Source organism: Rhinoderma darwinii, chromosome 5 (assembly GCF_050947455.1).
Source record: "Rhinoderma darwinii isolate aRhiDar2 chromosome 5, aRhiDar2.hap1, whole genome shotgun sequence".
Lineage (NCBI taxonomy): Eukaryota > Metazoa > Chordata > Amphibia > Anura > Rhinodermatidae > Rhinoderma > Rhinoderma darwinii.
Window position 1 is genome coordinate 48,276,537 of NC_134691.1, and position 14,608 is coordinate 48,291,144.

Genomic DNA, 14,608 nt, shown 5'->3' on the forward strand with positions numbered 1-14,608 from the left:
AATATATAAACAAACAAATAAACTATACATAATTGGTATCGCCGCGTCCGTAACGGCCTGAACTACAAAATTATTTCATTATTTATCCCGCACGGTGAACGCCGTAAAATAAAATAATAATAAACCGTACCACAATCACAATTCTTTGGTCACTTCACCTCCCAAAAAATGGAATAAAAAGAGATCAAAAAGTCGCATGTACCTAAAAATGGTGCTGATCAAACTGCAGTTCGTTACGCAAAAAATAAGTCCTTGCACGGCTTTATTGATTGAAAAATAAAAAAGTTCTGGCGCTTAGAATAAGGTAACACAAAAAGTGAATGATTGTTTACAAAACGTATTTTATTGTGCAAACGCCATAAGACATAAAAAAAAACTATAAACATCTGGTATCGCCGTAATCGTATCGCCCCGCAGAATAAAGTGAACATGTCATTTATAGCGCACGGTGAACGCTGTAGAAAAAAAAGAATAAAAAAACAATAGTAGAATTGCTGTTTATTAGTCACCACGCCACCTAAAAATAGAATAAAAACTGATCAAAAAGCCGCATGCACCCCAAGAAAACTACAATGGATTCCTCAAGGGGTCTAGTTTCCAAATTGGGGTCACTTTTGGGGGGTTCCCAATGTTTTGGCACCACCAGACCTCTTCAATCCGGACATGGTGCCTAATAAAAAAGAGGCCTCAAAATCCACTAGGTGCTCCTTTGCTTCGGAGGCCGGTGCTTCAGTCCATTACCGCACTAGGGCCACATGTGGGATATTTCTCAAAACTGCAGAATCTGGGCAATACGTATAAATTTGCGTTTCACTGATAAATCCTTTTGTGTTATAAAAAAAATGGTATAAAGAGGATTTTCTGACAAAAAAAATATGTAAATTTCACCTCTACTTTGCTCTAAATTTCTGTGAAACACCTAAAGGGTTCATAAACTTTCTAAATGCTGTTGTGAATACTTTGAGGGGTCTAATTTCTAAAATGGGGTGTTTGATAGGGGTTTCTAATATATGGACCCCTCAAAGCAACTTCAGAACTGAACTGGAACTTAAAAAAAAAAAAAAGAGGCAATACTTCGCTTCTTACATTATACTGATAATGAGCCGTGCCCACCCCGAGATGACCCCAGTTTTGACCGTTTGTATAAACGGAGACCCCTATTAGACCGTTCCAGTGCCCGGTTTTCCCAAGCATACACCCCCGAGAAGTGTATTTCTATTGATGAGTCCCTGGTACATTTTAAAGGGAGGGTTCAATTCCGAGAGTACCTGCCGGGTAAGAGGGCAAGGTATGGCGTGAAGATGTATAAGCTGTGCGAGAGTGCATCAGGGTATACCTACAGGTTTAGGATATATGAAGGAAAGGCCACCCCCAAAACAAACTGCATCCTGGACTACAATAGGTACATGGGAGGGATGGACTTGTAAGATCAAATCCTGAAGCCCTACAGCGCCATGCGGTGTGGTATAAGAAGCTGGCCGGGCACATCATACAGATGGCATTGTACAACGCGTACGTGCTGCATCGATGTGCAGGCCAGACGGGAACTTTCCTGGAATTTCAAGAGGTGATTATCAAGAACCTAATCTTTAGTTACCAAGAAGGGGGGGCACCCAGTACTTCTGGAAGCGGGGCCACACGCATCGTACCAGGGCGGCAACACTTTCCAGGAGAAGTTCCCCAAACTGGCAAGAAGGGAAATAGTCAATAGAGGTGCAAAGTCTGCTATAAGAGGGCGATAAGGGATGACACAATATATCAATGTGACACGTGTCCCGAATAACCAGAGCTCTGTATGAAAGAGTGTTTTAAAATTTATCATACATCCCTTGGTTTATAATTTACCCTAATTTTACTTACCCTGATGCACTCCGCACAGCTTATCACCCCTCGTCTTTCCCCTCTGGGCCCTGCTGTGTGCCCAGGCAGCTGATAACTGCCACATGTAGGGTATTGCCATACCCGGGAGAACCCACATTACAGTTTATGGGGTGTAGGTCTCCGGTCAAAATGCTCACTCCACCTCTAGATGAATGCCTTAAGTGTGTAGTTTTTAAAACGGGGTCACTTCTTGCGGGTTTCAACTGTATTGGTACCTCAGGTGCTTCTGCATACATGACTTGGCACTAGAAAATCCCCAGTAGGCCAAATGGTGGTCCTTTCCTTCTGAGCCCTCCCATGGGCCCAAACGGCAGTTTATCACCACAAATGGGGTATTGCCGCACTCAGGACAAATTGGGCAACAAAATGGAGTATTTTATTTCTTGTGAACATAAGAATTTTTGAGCTAAAATGACATATTATTGGAAAAAATATATATTTTTTTTAATTCCCAGCCCAATTCAAATAAGTTCTGTGAAGAAACTATGTGGTCTAAATGGTCACATTACCCATAAATGATTTCCTTGAGGGGTGTAGTTTCCAAAATGGGGTCACTTCTGGTGGGTTTCCATTGCTTTGATACCTCTGGGGCTCTGCAAATGCGACATGGCACCCGAAAACCAAACCAGCAAAATCTGTACTCCAAAGAACACACAGCGCTCCTTCCCTTCTGAGGCCTCCCATGGGCCCAAACGGCAGTTTATTGCCACAAATGGGGTATTGCTGCACTCAGGAGAAATTGGGCAACAAAATTGAGCATTTTGTTCCCTGTGAAAATAAGAAATTTTGATGAAATTTTTTCCAATAAGATGTAATTTTTTATTTTTTTAATGTCACAGCCCAATTGAAATAGGTGCTGTGAAAAAACTGTGTGCTCAAAATGCTAACAACAACCATAAATGAATTCCTTGAGGGGTGTAGTTTCCAAAATGGGGTCACTTTTGGTGGGTTTCCATTGCTTTGATACCCCTGAGGCTCTGCAAATGCGACATGGCACCCGAAAACCAATCCAGCAAAATCTGGACTCCAACAAACATATAGCGCTCCTTTCCTTCTGAGCCCTCCCATGGGCCCAAACGGCAGTTTATCACCACAAATGGGGTATTGCCACACTAAGGACAAATTGGGCAACCAAATGGGGTATTTTGTTCCCTGTGAAAATAAGAAATTTTGATCACAAATGACATTTTATTGGAAAAATGACATTTTTTTCATTTCACAGCCCAATTCAAATACGTGCTGTGAAAAATCTGTGCGGTCAAAATGGTAACAACAACCATAAATGAATTCCTCGAGGGGTGTAGTTTCCAAAATGGGGTCACTATTGGGGGATTCCTACTGTTTTGGCACCTCAACACCTCTTCAAACCTGGCATGCTGCCTAAAATATATTGTAATAAAAAAGAGGACTCAAAATGCACTAGGTGCTTCTTTGCTTCTAGGGCTTGTGTTTTAGTCCACGAGCGCAGTAGGGCCACATGTGGGACATTTCTAAAAACTGCAGAATCTGGACAATACATATTTAGTAGTGTTTCTCTGGTAAAACCTTCTGTGTTACAGAAAAAAAAATGAATAAAATTGAAATTCAGCAAGAAAAATGAAATTTGCAAATTTCACCTCCACTTTGCTTTAATTCCTGTGAAATGCCTGAAGGGTTAAAAAACTTTCTAACTGCTGTTTTGAATACTTTGAGGGGTCTAGTTTTTAAAATGGGGTGTTTTATCAGGGTTTCTAATACATAGGCCCCACAAAGCCACTTCAGAACTCAAGAGGTACCTTAAAAAAAAGGCATTTGAAATTTTCTTAAAAATATGAGAAATTGCTGTTTATGTTCTAAGCCGTGTAACGTCCAAGAAAAATAAAAGAATGTTCAAAAAACGATGCCAATCTAAAGTAGACATATGGGAAATGTGAAGTAGTAACTATTTTGGGTGGTATAACCGTCTGTTTTACAAGCAGATGCATTTAAATTCAGAAAAATGCAATTTTTTCAAAATTTTCTCTAAATTTTGCAATTTTTCACCAATAAACACTGAATATATCGACCAAATTTTACCACGAACATGAAGCCCAATGTGTCACGAGAAAACTATCTCAGAATCGCTTGGATAGGTTTAAGCATTCCGACGTTATTACCACATAAAGTGAAATATGTCAGATTTGAAAATGGGCTCTGAGCCTTAAGGCCAAAACTAGGCTGCGTCCTTAAGGGGTTAATCGACACATACAGAGATGAAAAAAAAAATGGCAGCCCCCATAGAGAAGTAAAAGTAAGAAAAAAAAAGTACAACACCAAAAACACAAATAAATAAAATTAATTTTAATGACATACTAAAAGCAATAATATATATATAAAAAAAACAAAATTAAAGGGAAGGTGTCACGAAAATGTTTTAATTCTGTATTGGCCGCTGAGCAAATGCATTAACCTTTACAACTTGGTACCCCCATCCTTATAAAATGCCCGTTCCTTGTTTCTAATTAGTTGAAAATGAAAGGTTGACAAAGATAAAGCCGCAAAGAAAAACAAATTGACAAAATAACGAAAACCCCACTGTCTATCTCTTGATGGAAATAGAACATCAAATTGCACCGTCGTCTCTACTAGACATTGTTTTATGACATTCAACAAGAGCAATCCTCTAGCACTGAGCCCTCTCTTATCATCCTGGGAATAAAGATGTTACCATCTGGTAGTATCATGGTTTTGCTGTCCGTAATGGCCAACAGTGACTGCTATTGCATGGGTACCCCATATACCACTCATCCCAAAGAACTGGCTGCATTTTATACTTGCCATATAAGAACCACGGTCATGGCTCTGGTAGTGGAGATATTGTTAGATGCCAGGAATAGTCCTTGTAAACATATATTGATTTTTGTATTCAATGCATCATACATTTGTTCAATACTTTGAGCCTCACCCTTTGTAGGTAACACGGACATGGAGCAAATTTATTTCAGAACACCGTAATGTAGAATGGGGATGATAATACTTTGAATGTTAAGAGGACAGTATTTGGTCCTGCACATTGCTAAAAGCCACAGTGAAAGATTCTGACTCGATGTAGATTGTAGAAATTTCTAAAACGCATTCGTTTTAGGACCTTAACAAATGTCTCTTAAGAATTAGAACATCATTTAGAAAAACTATAGTAGGGTGGGAAGAGAAACGATTTGGCAACTTTCATCCAATTCTGGAGTGTCTGTGATGTGGGATGTTTGTATTAAATGCGAGTTTGTTGTCAATGACGGACAAAGAAGAACTGCATTGTCCTAGATTATTGCATATTAAATATTGCTGGTAATGTCTCATCAGGAGTTGCAGACTTCGATGATCCAGACGTTGCAGTACAACTTACGACCATGGGAACAATTCCAGAAAGTCCACCGACCAGTGACGCTCCAGTAGTGGAGATTACTACGCCGAAGTTTCAGACAGACGTTGTCGTAGATGCAGAGGTATGTTCATCCCCCACACCTGTTTTATTTTGAGACATGCAATTTTAATAAAATTACAAAAAGTAAGACCAACCTTTTTTTAATTTTTCTGAAAACCAGGTAACAAGTTAGGCCTCATGCACACGACCGTAGTGTTTTTCTGGTCCGCAAATTCCAGGACAGTGTTCCGTGAAATGTCCTCCGCAGTTCATCCGTATGTAATCCGCAAAATGCGGATAAAAAAAAAAAGCCTAGGTAAAACAGGATGACGACAGAACTCCTTCCCGGTGTACCCGCATTTTCCACGGGCCCATTGACTTCTATGGGCATGTCCGCATCGAATTTGCGGGCCGTAATAAGACATGTCCTGAGTTTCTGCGGCACGGATTTGCGGACATGCGGAGACCCGTGAAAACACGGATAGTGTGTATGGGCCCATAGAAATGAATGGGTCCGCAATTCTCCCGTGGATTTGCGGGGGAATTGCGGACGCAAAAACACATTCGTGTGCATGGGGCCTTAATTGTAGTGTAGTTATTGTTGCAGTGATGCCACACGGTAAGTTTTTTTTGGTTGTTTTTGTAACCTGATCATAATATTTTGGCAAATATCTTCTCTCATCAATTAGACTTGCCTTGCATTTTTTCCGGATCATTTGTTGCAGTCCTACAGGAACATAATATGCCAAGGGCAGCATATTATAAGTTGCAGATCCACTTTAAAATCTTATAGTCCTTTAAAACCGACTTCATCACATTACAAAACTTGACCACAAAACCTTCTCCTGCTGTTTTTGTCTTTAATTTTACCGTACTAAGGTGTGGAAATGTAAGCAGCTGAGCATCCGGTGTGTCGGTACGCTGGCATCGGCCCTTTTGTATTATATACACTGATATTCTCTTCCCAGTCTACCAAGTTTTGTTTTCTATCATGTTGATGATATGTACAGGAGTGTTTAATTATGTTGGACTGACTTTTTTTTTTTTTTTAACCTGATAAATCAATGTTTTTGGGAGTGGTGATATGTAATGTCGTCCCATCTTCCCGGACTGGATACCCGTTCAGAGGGGCCAGAAGTTGGTCGACTCCGTACAACACAGATGTCAAGCGGTTCTCAGAAACTATGGTTATGCCGCTAAATATTAGTTTAGTAAAGTGTATTCGGATTAACACAAACTGGATAAATGTTGTTGTTTTGGTTTTGAATTGAATTATTATAATTATTGATTTATAATGATTTTGCGCCTTATTTGCTTTTTTAAACTCACTGCTATTTTTTTGAACACTACTGTAAGTATAATTTTAAGAGTTGGACACTTATGTCACATTTTTACATCAATGTGTATTTCTCGTTTAGGAGCCTGCGGTGGAGAAGAGTGACAAAGATCCGTTAGGACGTAATTCCAAAAGTGAGGTCGATGTATACACAGAGAAGCAGTCCGAGAACCTATTCCACAGAACAGAAGTACTTGCAGGTGAGCATTCGAGCTTGTATATAATATTACTGTTTTTGTTTTTCTTCCTTTTGTGTCAGAAAAAGAAATTACAAAAAGTTCTGTGTATGTCCGTTCACTGAATGCGCTAAATGCAAACTAACCCTATACAAACTACTCCGGTTAATGTAACCAAACCGACTCCTTGAGAGGAAAAACCCTCACGAGGGACTTGAGTCATGATGAACGTGCGGGCATTGCCACTTTGTTCACGTTAGTACCATCTGGAGGCTGACCCTCCTTATACTGGTGATTGCTGTGTGGTATCATTATGGAGGCAGCTCAAGAACTGACGGAGATCCCCAAGTCTGTCTCTTGTAAGTAGTATGCTTGGGCAGCGTACCTATACGTATGTTTATGCACCGGCATAATATGCTGGAATACCAAGAAAAAGAAAAATCCAATTATAAACTTAGACCCCATGATCCAGAACACCATAGTTTAAATACATTTTTATTTTTATATAAAACCATAAAAAAAATAAAACAGCCGCCACATATTTGTAAATATATACACTTATTCTAGGCCAGCCATAATAAAAGCATAGCAGATTTTGTTTTTCGTTTTGTTTCTTCAAAATTAAATTGATAAAGTGGAAATTCTAACCTATTCATACCCTGAAATTGTACATATAGAAAGTACAAAATTCCTTAATGGAAACCAGATCTCATACAGAATAATCTATGGAAAAAGTTATAAATTACAGAATGGCAAGATGAAAAAAATAAATAACGGAGTATTACCGTTGTGAGAACACTATTTATGGCATAAGCACAGGATATGCCTTATAGGTGAGGGTCACAGAGGTGACCAAAAGGGAAATGGGAATCCCTTGAGCTCTGCTCGCCCATTTTGTGGCTGTTTTCCCTATAAAAGTCAATAGTGCAGTCCCCTCCCCAATAAAAGTCTATTCGAATTACAGAAAGAAACTCTCCATTAACTTTAATGAGGAAGCAACCAGCATTAATCGGTGAACGGGGGTCATGGGACCCTCGTTTTTCCAATATGTGAGGTTCCAGAGGGAGGAACCCGTACCTATAGGGGATATTCCGGTTACATCAAGTTACCCCCTATCCATAGGGTAAGAAGTAACTTTCTGATTGGCGGGTGTCCGACAGCTGGGACCCCTACTGTTTACGAGAACTGTGGTCCCGTACCCCTCGTTTGAACAGAGCGGGAGGGCGCTCATGAGCACTGCCACTCCATTCATTCTCTATGGGCGGGCCGGAGATAGGCGAGTACAGCGTTCGGCCATTTCCGGCGCTACCATAAATAATGAATAGAGCAGAAGTGCACATGAGCGACCTGCAGCTTGGTTGAAACGAGGGTACGGGACCCCCATTCTCGTAAACTGTGGGGGTCCCAGTTGTCGGATACCCACCGGTCAGCAAGTTACCCCCTACCCTACCGATAGTGGGTAACTACTTGTAACCGGAATACCCCTTTAAGTCTTACAGAAAATTAACCCGCTGATACTCTACTCCATGTCTTTGGGGAATCCGTACATGCTACATCAACGCTAACTATTCAATATTTAGTGGGACCCTCCCCATAAAAAAAGTGCAGCTTCTATAACGCATCTAATCTTGTTTTGCAGCGGTCATTGCAGGTGGAGGCATCGGTTTCCTATTTGCAGTCTTCTTAATCCTACTGCTGGTTTACCGCATGAGAAAGAAGGATGAGGGCAGCTACGACCTTGGAGAACGAAAACCATCCAGCGCGGTCTACCAAAAGGCACCAACTAAAGAGTTTTATGCATAAAATCTACTATAGTGTCTCTTTTTATGAGATCACTGAACTTCTTTTTTTTTTTTTCTTTTTTTTTTCTTTTAAATAAAGCTTTTGCATAGAATAATGAAGATTTCAAAACATTTTTTCCCCCATTAAAGAGCCTTGGAGGCAACTTAATGTTATGAGAAAAATCCCATTTGTATTTAAAGTAAAAAGAAACACTTTTCATGTAATCCAGATTAATAGAAAAAAGGTTTAAAATAAAAAATGCATTGCATTTTGGGTAACCGCGGCAAAGTATTATCTTCTAAGACCATTGGTATTCACCCAGACATCTCAGACCTTTATGCATAAACGTATAAACAAACCCACGAAAACGGTTTATTTTTCAATCGTCGGGTCTATGAAAGATTGTTGAATATTTTTAGCATGTCTCGGATCTTTTTAAAATTTAGTTCTATTTCATTAATTTATCTGTCTCCAAATAAATGCCTTTAGTAGTTGTCATGGTGCAATTGTCTTAGACCTCAGATATACAGTATAATAGTGTAAATGTACTTTTTTTATTTTTTCCTTCCTATGTAAACATAAACAAAATCTGTATAAATCTGTGTAATGATATTCATTTTTTTTTTACACTACAGCTGTTTTTTTTGTGTACTTTCTAACCGATTTTATGCTGACTAATTTGTAAAAAGAAAATTGGAATATCTATATACAAGCTGATACTCACGGTAGTAAGCTACTCTTTAAAGATGCATTTACTCTTAAGTGAGATTGGTTTTGGTTATTTTTGGAATCTTCTGCAGTATACTCGTATCCAAGGTTTACGTTTTCCTATTCTGTTTTTTTTGGCAAAAAATTGAAATCTAAAATAATTAAAAGACCTTATAGGTGGAGAGGGATTTTGTCTGTCGCCAACAGTTGTCCTGAGATTTATTTTTTTTTAGTGCTTTTTATTGCAGGTGTAAATGAAAGGGAATCTAAATTTTCCGTGTGTGTGTGTGTGTGTGTGTGTTTCGTGGTATGGTTTGCCATTTTTAAAATTATTTTTTGCTTTCCCCAAGATTAGTCACTGCCTATTGATTTTTATATTAGAATCTTATATCTGTCAATGGCTAGGAGTTGGAAGCCCCACCATTATCTGGAATAAAGGGGTTTGGCGTAATTTATCAGCTCTTTTATCTATGACTTGTAAAATGTCTTAAAAATTCCAGACTTTTCAAAAATGACTAGTAATGAAATACCCCCAATAAAGTATTTTTTTATCATTGGATTGGGGGAAAACTCCGGTTGAAAAATTTTGGCTTACATTTTTTTTTTTTTATTAAATTGTTTTTGCGCTTTACTTGTTAGATAACAAGTCTGACGTCCACTGCTTAAGTGCAGAACTGGTCAGTTTTTTTTAGAAATTCAGATTATAGCTGTGTTTTGTCTTTTTGTTATGGCTTCTTATAGCAAAGATTAATTCAAATCTGCATAGAGGGTCCTTTTAAAGGGAGATGCTATTATTTAATGGGTTGTTTTTGCTAAAAAAAATATATCTGAAATAGAAACTTATTCTCTCCTTTTTATAACGCAAGCCTTTGAAGCGATTTTCTGACGTTCATTTCACTTTAGGAGTGGATGCATCTTTACCAACTCCATTACAGGAGGGGGGGCCAGTCATACATTACATATAATGATGTGCAGGTGACTCGTGCTACAAATGTATTATATATGTAATGAGACAATAGGATGCTCTTCAATTTGTAGGATGCACCAGGAGTCGGAGAGCCACAGGATGCTTAATCCTGGTATGGACAATGGGGATGAGCCAAATCCAAAGACTAGAGCAGTATTCGGCTAAATTTGCAGAAGTCCATGGCCACTGTATAAACTCCTTCCCATTATGTTTCTTTTGCTGAAGGTACGACTCAGAGTTTCAAGAGCAATTTTTGTCGTTTTCACCATGCAATTAAGTTGTAAAGTCTTTTTAAGCCTTTGAAGTGCCTATGATTCCATGTAAATTGTTGCAGACTGTGTTACAGAGTGTATGACAGTAAACAAAAAAATGTTGGTATTTTATAAGCACAGAAAAAATTAATGGTAATTTTGTAGTCTTACATCAATAGACCTAAAATGTAACTTGGGAACATAAACACTACTAAATAAAAAACATGTGGCCTAATAGTGGCTCTTATGTGTCATTATTTCTCATCACGCTGCTTTGTGATGACAGCCTTGAATTAGGTTTCCTTTCTTTTACAGGCTTTCATCAAAACTGTATGAATTTAAATCAGAGGTTGATTACAAAATAGCTCCTTTTTGTGTTCAAGAAAGAAATAAGACGGAGTGTAAGTAAAGACCTGAGATGTAAGGAGGGAAATGCAGGAGATGGAACTCGAGGAAACTTTTCTATAGAATATTAGGTTTCAGGAGAGAGTTCAGTTTAAAACAAAAAAAACAATACTATAAGTAATTAAATGTAACCTTTTTCTTATTTCAATATTTAATGGGCATAGCCCAGGTTTGCCATCCTCCCTTTTTTTTTTCTTTCTGGACAAAAATAATGGACCGCTAAAATATGCCTACGGTTTTGAAATTTTGAAATAGTAGTACAAACACTTAAAAGGAAATAAATAAAGATACAGGTATCTAATAATAATTCTATACTTTTTTTTTTTTTTCCTATGGACACTTGCCAAATGACATATGTGAATTTACGAACCTTGGTGCTGACGTTCACACAGGGCAGACGCCGCAGTAGCAGCTCTTGTCCTGCCTCGTTTCTCTCTCCTTTAGAGCACAGCCAGAGAGAATAGACATAATGTAAAATAGCCCAATGCTTTAAAAGGACAGAGAGACCTGTGCGGCTCCTTGTGCCACCATATGGTACTCCACGTGCTACCATATTATTTGGCTATTCTCTCCTAGATGCAATGTCAATGGAGCATGGCGCCTTTTTTTCTGCAGTACTTGTACAAAATCTGAAAGAAAAAAACCCTTTTGTAATCTGAGGCGTTCAGCTGTACAGTAGGGCCACAGAGTCTATAGATGACCTATTACAGCTCCGTACAACTTGGTGGTTGTATGGAGTCCTAGTAAAACCATTTGCATGAGGCCTTAATTTAATTTTAAAGCCTTGTGGAAATGTTTCGGGAGTGTGGATGGGTGGGTAGCCAGATCTATTGAGTCTAATAGCCGTTTTCAGGGGAATGAAGAGTAAGGTCATTACCTTTTTCATATGCCCTTACAACAACTTGTTCATGTTAATGATGTTTTTTAAGATATTTTAATAAATTTATTTTTTAGCTCTTACCGCCATATTATTAATATTTTGATCGAAGTGTGGATTGTCTACCGAGCCTTTTTGCCCCTTCTTATGACATTTTATTTCTTTCCTGCTGCAGCTCTGCCTGTTCAGATTGGCTGCGATATGTGAGCTGAAGCTCGCCAAGTTTCCTTATTTACATTACAGCAAGTTCAGAATTTATTTATAATCTATGAATAAATACTCTCTGATAAAAAGGCCACTGCCACACCTATCTCAAGCCAAATGACCATCAATAAGAAGGGGCCTTGGAGATCTGCTTTAGGCCCGGATCATACACCTTGTTTTGATGCAGTCTTTGGTGCAGTTTTTTTTGCTGAGATTTTGGATTCAAGGCCAAAAGCTGATCCAAAAGGAAGGAAGGGTATGTTGCGTCTCCTTTCTTTTGTGCCCACTCCTGTGTTAGGCTAGGATCACACATGTAGTTTTGGGCTCAGTTTTTTTTTTTTAGCCAAAAAGCGCAATGCTTCGTTCAAAACGTACATGTGCTAACAAATGTCCCATGTGCATTTCGTCCTGTAAAGTGGAGTGCGATATATAACCATATTGTACACCGTATTATGGACAAAGCTGTTCTATGGGGGAATTCAGTGTGAGATACAGCACCCAATATAGAAGTACTATGATCCTAGTTTCTCTACATAAGGCTCATAAAAAATAAAGTTATATAATCCCTTTAAAACCAATGCCAGGTCAGCTAAGGATACACCAACCGTGCACTGCAATAGCTATGCATAGGGCATTCCAATCCAACCTCCAAAAAACATTTCTCAAAATGTACCGGTTTCCAAAGTTCTGGTCCTCCTTATTCCACAGATGGGTCCAATTCACATCCATCACCAGTGGTTGTTGTTGTTCACATGAACATGTTGCACCTGTCACTACAATGAATTATGGCGGTATGTAAAGAGGACCATCAATTCAAATAAGAATTAATCAAGTACAGTGCGAAAGTTCAGGTTTAAAAATAAGACGACTTCCAGACCATCCAGTGAAATTCAAGTTCTCGAATAACAGACAAGAGAACGGTTTTATTAAACATTGTGCCTTTCATTCAACTCAAGTATTCATGATACTGCCAAGACAAAGTCTGCCATGCTCCTGCTAATATTTCATGTATACCGTTGACAGATGCCTACATTTTCCTCATTCTTTCCCAATATGCGATTATGACGTTTGCAAGGGAACAAAGAAAAAAAAAATAATCCAGTGCCAAAAAATATAATTAATGGACTGTGGGCTCTGGTAAGAGACGTTCAGCAACACCTGTCAACCTGAGTTGTATTTGTCCTTTATCAAATTGGTTTAATATATCAAAAATACTACATTTTCAACACTGTTGCCTGGTAGTTGGTACAGCTCCGTGTTTACCGCAATCATCACTTTGTGCTGCCACCCACTTGCTACTCATGGGAGTTGCGAAGTTTCGCTTATAACCTTTTACATAGGGCCCTTTTCGTTTATGACGGGCAAACTTGGGTCCCAATTTGTGTCCTTCATTTCACATAACTTGTGTATATATACTGCATAGACATAGGCCACATTTAGTATTCTGTTCCCCCTCCCGCATGGACCCACTTTCTATAAGGTATGGGCTTGAGAAGTTGCATAAAGATCATAATATTCTCCGTTATTTGACTGTGCTTAAAGAGGCTCTGTCACCAGATTTTGCAACCCCTATCTGCTATTGCCGCAGATCGGCGCTGCAATGTAGATTACAGTAACGTTTTTATTTTTAAAAAACGAGCATTTTTGGCCAAGTTATGACCATTTTTGTAGTTATGCAAATGAGGCTTGCAAAAGTCCAAGTGGGTGTGTTTAAAAGTAAAAGTCCAAGTGGGCGTGTATTAGGTGCGTACATCGGGGCGTTTTTAATACTTTTACTAGCTGGCCGTTCTGATGAGAAGTATCATCCACTTCTCTTCAGAACGCCCAGCTTCTGGCAGTGCAGACACAGCGTGTTCTCGAGAGATCACGCTGTGACGTCACACACAGGTCCTGCATCGTGTCAGACGAGCGGGGACACATCGGCACCAGAGGCTACAGATGATTCTGCAGCAGCATCGGCGTTTGCAGGTAAGTAGCTACATCGACTTACCTGCTAACGCCGATGCTGCTGCAGAATCAACTGAAGCCTCTGGTGCCGATGTGTCCGACACGATGCAGGACCTGTGAGTGACGACACAGCGTGATCTCTCGAGAACACGCTGTGTCTGCACTGCCAGAAGCTGGGCATTCTGAAGAGAAGTGGATGATACTTCTCGTCAGAGCGCCCAGCTAGTAAAAGTATTAAAAACGCCCCGATGTACGCACATAATACACGCCCACTTGGACTTTTACTTTAAACACACCCACTTGGACTTTTGCAAGCCTCATTTGCATAACTACAAAAATGGTCATAACTTCGCCAAAAATGCTCGTTTTTTAAAAATAAAAACGTTACTGTAATCTACATTGCAGCGCCGATCTGCTGCAATAGCAGATAGGGGCTGCAAAATCTGGTGACAGAGCCTCTTTAAGACCAAGTAAAAGCGCTTTCCACAAGTGCCCACCGAATGTATGCAAAAGATGGAGGTTGATGGCTATAATAGGGAGTTCTGGGGCCCTAAATATTTGCCTTCTGATGCCCAGATATTTCCGATGGCGGCGCGGTCTAGAGGACCAGAACCCTGCCATCCGTGAGGCAGATTAGTTTTTGAGGGCATGTAGCTGAGCTGAATTTAAAAGCTTTGCTGTCATTTTAAAACAAC

At 39.4% G+C, this 14,608-nt stretch overlaps 1 protein-coding gene across 1 annotated transcript in view; it reads left to right on the top strand.

The window, feature by feature from the left end:
* SDC2 (syndecan 2) overlaps positions 1 to 10,715 on the top strand; it is a 102,211-nt gene extending 91,496 nt beyond the window's left edge. The window contains exons 3-5 of the mRNA XM_075825934.1: positions 5,200 to 5,342; positions 6,679 to 6,796; positions 8,412 to 10,715. Coding sequence (XP_075682049.1) covers positions 5,200 to 5,342; positions 6,679 to 6,796; positions 8,412 to 8,575 — 425 coding nt within the window. The 3' untranslated portion in view covers positions 8,576 to 10,715. The remainder of the gene's footprint in view (positions 1 to 5,199; positions 5,343 to 6,678; positions 6,797 to 8,411) is intronic.
* The last annotated feature ends 3,893 nt before the right edge of the window (positions 10,716 to 14,608 follow it).